This window comes from Chinchilla lanigera, unplaced genomic scaffold (assembly GCF_000276665.1).
Source record: "Chinchilla lanigera isolate Chin_1 unplaced genomic scaffold, ChiLan1.0 scaffold00021, whole genome shotgun sequence".
Taxonomy (NCBI): domain Eukaryota; kingdom Metazoa; phylum Chordata; class Mammalia; order Rodentia; family Chinchillidae; genus Chinchilla; species Chinchilla lanigera.
In genome coordinates this window covers 13,095,993-13,102,928 of record NW_004955422.1, presented here as the reverse complement: position 1 = coordinate 13,102,928, position 6,936 = coordinate 13,095,993, and the positions used below count along the sequence as shown (strand labels likewise).

At 37.7% G+C, this 6,936-nt stretch overlaps 2 protein-coding genes across 2 annotated transcripts in view; one reads left to right on the top strand and one right to left on the bottom strand.

The window, feature by feature from the left end:
- Positions 1-5,144, top strand: part of Tcp11l1 (t-complex 11, testis-specific-like 1) — a 63,839-nt gene extending 58,695 nt beyond the window's left edge. Inside the window, exon 10 of the transcript XR_001233913.1 lies at positions 4,892-5,144. The gene's annotated coding sequence lies outside the window, so the exon portion shown is untranslated. The remainder of the gene's footprint in view (positions 1-4,891) is intronic.
- Cstf3 (cleavage stimulation factor, 3' pre-RNA, subunit 3, 77kDa) overlaps positions 1-6,936 on the bottom strand; it is a 74,367-nt gene that overhangs the window by 21,346 nt on the left and 46,085 nt on the right. The window contains exons 4-8 of the mRNA XM_005384169.1: positions 3,545-3,577; positions 2,555-2,652; positions 1,631-1,697; positions 1,339-1,373; positions 1,100-1,226 (exon numbers count right to left, since the gene is read on the bottom strand). Coding sequence (XP_005384226.1) covers positions 1,100-1,226; positions 1,339-1,373; positions 1,631-1,697; positions 2,555-2,652; positions 3,545-3,577 — 360 coding nt within the window. The remainder of the gene's footprint in view (positions 1-1,099; positions 1,227-1,338; positions 1,374-1,630; positions 1,698-2,554; positions 2,653-3,544; positions 3,578-6,936) is intronic.

Genomic DNA, 6,936 nt, shown 5'->3' with positions numbered 1-6,936 from the left:
ATTAAAAGTAATTTTTTTGGAAGGCCACAAAAAAGTATTTGTCATATTGGGGATTAAACCCAGGATCTTTCACTGAGAAACATTTCCAGGCCATTTATATATTTTGAATGTGAGACAGGGTCTTGCTGAGCCCCTAAATTGTCCAGGCTGGCTCAAATTTACGGTGCTCCTGTTTCAGCCTTCCAGGCCTGTGTTGGTCTTCAATAATTCTTAAAATCCCAAGACCAAAGCATTTGAGAACCACTGCTTATTTCTCTGAAGGGACAGGTTCACAATCCTTAATTAACCTAATGCTTAAAATCACAATATACCTATGAAGAACTATGATACAACTTATTTGGCAGGTGTGTTTATATATAAAGGCTGCTTAGCTTAGCTGGTTAAAGCATACACCAATGCAACTAAGATCTTAGACTGCAGTCCCACATCTCGTAAATTGAAACCAATCACCACTTCACTGAAATTAAGAGAAAGAACAGCATGGTAACTGATCATTACTACTGGAAAATTAATTCCAAAAAGGTATCATTTCCCAGGAGATCAAGGGCAATGTGTATGTATGAATTTGTATGTATGGGTTATCTAATAAGAAGATTTGTAAGAATTATAGTTCTCCCAGAGTATTTGCTAAAATGTTACACTAACATAGAGATTCTTAAAACCTTGCAACGCCAGGTGTGGTGGCACACGCCTGTAATCCCAACACACGGAAGGCCAAGGCAGGAAGATCACTGGGAGTTGAAGCCAACCTGGGCTATATAGTAAGTTCAAGTCCAGCCTGAACTGCATTATGAGACCTTGCAAAAAAAACAAAACCTTGCAAAAACATTAGAAGTTGTCCTTTCACTATAATCAATATAAAAAACAATGTTAAAAAAACCCAAAAAACTGTTGGCTGGGGTTGTAGCCCAGTGCTAGAATATTTGCCTAGCATGTGTCAGACCCAAAATGTGATCCCCAGTATACAGTGAGGAGGGGTCAGAGGATAAAAAATGTGAAACATTAACATTCAGGTACCTGATAGAGAAAGGCTAGAATTCACAAATCCCCAATCAACAAAAATTAAATTATAATAATATACTACTCTGGCCTAAATTACCTCTTCATATTTGTTATAGTCTCTCCAGAGTTGCTCAATGTTGATCATTGGATTAACACAACCTCGCTGATAAACTCTTCGGACGGCTGTTATTCTCTGGTTTTCTGCATAAGATCCAACAGCTTCCCTGGGATTGGATTAAAAAATGCTATGAATTGTGTTTTAACTAAATCAACTGTTCAAAAAAAAAAAAAAAAATCAACTGTTCATATGGAAATAAAAACTATGAAAATACTTACACGCCTTTCAGGAAATTGATATAATCCACCCAAATCTAAAAAAGAAAAAAGAAAAGTTAGAATATTTCTCAATATTTCAAATTTAAGTGTGTGTATATATATATATATATTTTTGCTTTTTTTGAGACAGGGTCTTGCTATGCAGTTCAGGCTGGCCTTGAACTCACTTTGTAGCCCAGGCTGGTCTTGAACTCACAGTGATCCTCCTGCCTCAGCCTCCCAAGTGCTGGGATTACAGGCATGAGCCACCATGCCCGGCTTAAGTGCATATACTTAAAATTGAAAAATCTACCTGATAGGACATAATTTCCATTCCAATTTTATCCAGTGCAAAGTCATAAGCTTGAGCCATTTTCTCTCTGAAATGAATGTGAAAGGCACATTATCAAAATGCATATACAATTAAAACATAACTTCTGAACATAAGATCAGAACAGCATTTGAATATTCTCTATAAAGAGAAACTGAAGACATGTTTAAAGTATATAAAGTAGTTCTTTCATGTCGAGCTTGCAGGGCCATTAACTTATGTACTTGGCCTCCTGTTTGTAAGCTTATCTGAGATAAGGTTCATACCTTATTCATCTCTATATCCTTTAAATTTCCTAATTTTATATGTAATAGATTTGAGTGTGGAAATAGGTGTTTCTTTCATTAAGGAGGTAAATTATATCTGAAGATCTGTTAGCTTGGAAGTAAAATTCAGGGAGAAAGAGCCTCCTCTTCCATATAAGATAATAAAGTAAAATCAGGAAAAGATAATGAAGAGAGAATTCTAGTCATACTAATAATTTTTTGTAGACATACATTGAGAGAGATGGGTAAGTAGTGTAAGTCACAGTGGCGGCACTGACTACCCAATAATTACCTCGGATCACTTAAAATACCACATTGCACTGTACCCTGCAAGGAGTGGTGCCAGTACAAGTACAAAAAAAATTCTGAAAACATTTGACAAGCCTGTCAGCATGGTGGCTTGGTGTTTCAGATACACAGTACTTGAATACAGAAAGGTTTGGGTGATTCAGTTCTCCAGAGTGAGACTATAATGTCAGTGGCTTTCTTTGGATCACTTCTCCTGATTTGATGGAGAACCTTGATTTTTAAAAATCCTTTACCCTCTTCCCACAGGGAGCTAAGAGACAGTGTGAGAATATGTAGAATTGATTTTGTGCCTGGAGAGGACTTGCATTCTTTAGATACTGATATCACTTACTTGTAACTTGGCAGTTTACCCTTCGTTTCTCGGACATATGAAAGATAACACTTCCATAAATCAATGTGCAAAACCTTCATAAGGCATCTCTGAAACAGCTTGAAAGACAAGAAAATATTAGAATCCAGTTAAGTAAGTTTCACATGTACAATGATGAAATACAGGTTTTTTTGTTTGTTTTTTTAAGAGACAGGGTCTCACTAGTCCAGGCTGGCCTTGAACTCTCAGTGATCCTCCTACCTCAGCCTCCCAAGTTCAGGGATTACAGGTGTGTGCCACTACACCTGGCTGAAATGCAGTATTAAAAAAAAAAAATTCAAAGCAGACGTAGTAGCACATGCCTGTAATCTCAGTTACTCAGGAAGCAGGGACTGGACAATCCTAAATTTAAGGTCAGCCTGGGCAATTTAACAAAATTCTGTCTTGAACTAAAAACTAAAATAAATAAATAAACAAAAACTAATTGAGCTGGGTGTGTACCTCACTGGTACAGCACTTGCTCAGCAGGCCTAGTTCAGTTCTCAGTACTTCTTTTTTTTTTTTTTTTTTTTTGGTTTTTTTCCGGTACCGGGACCCGAACTCATGACCTTGCGCTTGCCAGGCAGGCGCTTTGCCACTGAGCTAAATCCCCAGCCCCTCTCAGTACTTCTTAAAAACAATGAGCTCTTTCAGGAATTTACTTTCTTATAAATGAAAGAAAAACAATGATTCTCTCCTAGTTTCAGTTTAGATAATTAAAATCATTCTCATGATTTTGGTTAGTAGTGTATACGTATTCTCCAACACAGGGGAAATAACACTAAATGAATAAAAATAATTATTCTCTTTTCCTTTTCCAAAATTTTTATGGAGAATATTTTAAGGTTATAAAAGAGCTAATAAGTAAAATTCCTAATTATTTCCTAGAGTCACTGTTAATATTTGATACATCTGCCTTATATTTGTCTTAAACTTTACCAGAAAATTCAAAGTCTATTCAAGGGAACTCACCTTTTCAACTTTGTCATAATTTTTAGCTTTAATCTGAAAAGAAACAAAGAGAAACATGAGATTAGCATTATTTTCTTACAGTATCAAAACACTGGATTTTTGTCTAATTTTTGTACCACTTTTTAACCAACCTTACAAATTCACCTCCACACTGAATTACTAACTTAGTTCTTCAGGAATAACAACAGAAGTTAGGGCCCGTCATAGGTAATATGCACTCTAACCATGTCTTGTGTAAACTGATTTACGGGCCCTCACACTCACTCACACTGAAATTTTGTGAATATGAAATTATGTTAGATAGGAGGAAGACAAACACATAAATATAGTTAAGGTCTATCCAAGTAGTACTGCATGTATCTACTAAATGCAAACCTTACTTACTTTCAAAGTTTTGCTTTCCCTGAATAGTTACTACTAGAATAAACTGAGTAAAGCAGTAAAAAAGATCTGCAGGGAAAACCACGTCATGTAGGTTGTCTAAAAATAAAGTGCATTTAAATTAAAAAAAAAAAAAAATTTGCCAATTTTGATAACACATAAAAATATTCACTGGGCGGCCCCCTCAGGCCCCCTTCTGTCCCTCTCTCAGGCAGGAGCTTTCTTCCCTTCAATAAACATATTCTGCTCTTAAAAAAAATTCAATCAGTCACTATTGCAAGCACTATGCCGAGCGCTGGAGCTACCATGGTGAATAATACACTGTCAAAGGATGCTGAGGAAGCCAGGCATGATGGTGCAGGCCTGTAATCCCAGCCCTTGGGAGCCCGAGGCAGGAGGATTGTTGTGAGTTCAAGACCAGCCTGGGCTACATAGTGAACTCAAATCCAGCCTGAACTACACAACAACACCCTGTCTTAAAAACCAAAACAAACCAACAACAAAAACATCACACACACCCCAACACCCAAAATCCCCCATACAAATGGTTCATTATAGGAGATGATGATAAGTGCTAAAATCAGAGTAGTATAGAGTGCTATGGAGCATCTAAGAGGAATAAAATTTTGAGTTAGAGAGGGCAAAAGGTTTCCTAGAAAAGGTTATGATCTTAAGGATGGGACAGTTGATAAAGGGGGTTACTGTAGGCAGGAAGAATAGCAGGTACAAAGACCAAGATGAAACATTACAAGGTTTCCATTGAGTATTTTCATCAGATGATAGGTGGGGTAGCTGCCCACTTGTGTCATATCAGCAAATTTTTGCTTTCACTCTTGGTAACAGTATTTTGGTTGGTTAGAGAAGTTTTGCCTTGTCCTTTTCACTGAAATAGTATATATATTTTCCTAGTTTTCTGGCTTAAGCTGCTGCAGATGGGAACAGAGAATCTTTCTCTTTTGTTGACAGCTCACTCTCCCTGGAACGTGCAAATTTCACTTTCATCTTCAGAGCTCATACCTTTCACGGCAGCCCAGACACGAACCTCTGCTCTGCGCGGACAGCTGTCAGTGAGGTTCTGAAGCTTAGAGCTACAATCTGACTACCCGCATCACCTTTCTCTTCATCCCAGTAAGGGAGACAATACTATTTCACAGGCTGTTCTGAGGACTCTGTGAGGTAATAAAAGCAAGGCCTTTCAAACACTGCCCGGCAGTATAAGCACTTGGTAATTATTGGTGATTATCACATCAATTCTCTTTGGAACTCAGCATGTCCTTTGCACCTGAGTTTAGGGAACACCTATAGATTCTGAACCTAGAAGTTTTAGCTCAGGAATTTTCTTTTTAAAATCATCGTCTCAAAAAAAAAAAAAAAAAAATAAATAAATAAAATCATCGTCTCACTTCTGTTCCTTTTTCTCCTAGGTTTCTTCATTTTTGGAACAAGGGACTGAACCAGGGCCTTTGCACTGAGCTACTTACACAAACTCAAGTTTTGGGGGTTTTTTAAATGTAATTTTGAGACAGGCTCTTGCTAAGTCTCTACACTGCTCAGGCTGGCTGTGAACCTTCAATCTACCTGTCTTAGTGTCTAATAGTGCTGGGATTATAGGTGTGCACCATCATGCCTGGCTTAGAACCATTATACAACTTAGGTCTCCTGGTTCTGCCCTCAGAATCTATTATTTATATCCTTTCTTTGAGGTTTTTGCTCAAGGTTTTACAATAGTTTGTCCAGCAGATTCTCTGGACTATTAATTTTAAGTCTTCATAAGACTATTTTCTTTCATTGAATCTATTGCTATATTTGGCATAAAAATATGGTTTTTGGCTCCAGAGGTTTTTCCTAATATTATATTTTAAGTCTTGTACTCATACTTTTATTATGTTCCTAATGTCTCTCTCTTCCAGCAGCTCAATTTTCTTGGAGGCCTGTCCTGACAGTTGTAGTTTACATTCCTTCCTCATTGCTGGACCCTTACGTGTGTGGTTATTTTCCCACTCACTGAAGCTATGTCGGCAGTCCCAGAGTATTGGAAGTTGACTTCCTTTCTACTACAACAGCTGAGGAACAGGTGTAGGCAGCAGAGAAGTCACTGCTGGTGCTCTGGCAGGAACCCAGAAAATCTCTTTCTGAAAGCAGAGCCCGCCTGTTCTGTCCTATTTTGGTTTCCTAGACACCAAGCTGACATCAGCCCGCTGGGACACATGTGCTATAGGTTCACCACCACTACCCTAGGCTCTCTGCCAGCTTTGTGGAGGCTCACAGAGAGCCTAAGGCCTCCTTGCATCTAGGTTTTTGGCTGAATAGAGAACGGGAGTGCAAAAGGACCAGTTCAAATCACCAGCTTCCCAGAAGCAGGTGAGATTATATACAGTTCTTGCAACTGGTCAGGAAAACCAGAACTACCCACTGGGAAAACTGGCAAAGTATGTAAGAAAGAAAATGAAAATGGTTAAAATGAATATAACAACATGGACAAACTTTCAAAGTGAAAAAGACAAGTTGGAGCTGGGGATTTAGCTCAGTGGCAAAGTGCCTGCCTGGCAAGCGCAAGGTCGCGAGTTTGTGAGTTTGATTCCCGGTATCGGAAGAAAAACAAAAAAACAAAGTACTTCCCGAAAGACAAGTTGGAATAATATGTATCATTTTATATTAATCAGAATAATAAAAACCTAACAGGGTATTAATACTACCAAAGCGATGTAAGAAAAATATTTCCTACATGGCTGGGAGGAGTACGAATTGTTGTAACCTTTATGAAAAGCCACAGGGAACAATGATTCAAATAACAAATACACATCTCTTAACCTGAGTAATTCTACTCCTGCAATCTACCCCATAGAAATAAAAGCTCTAGGATGCAAAGGTATTTGTAGAAAGTACTTACTACAAAAAAAAAAAAAAAAAAAAAAAAAAGTACTTACTACAAACTGTAGTAGCAAAAACAACAAAGTTAAAGCCCACCAACAGGGAATTATTTAATAAATTATAATGCATAGTCACCATGG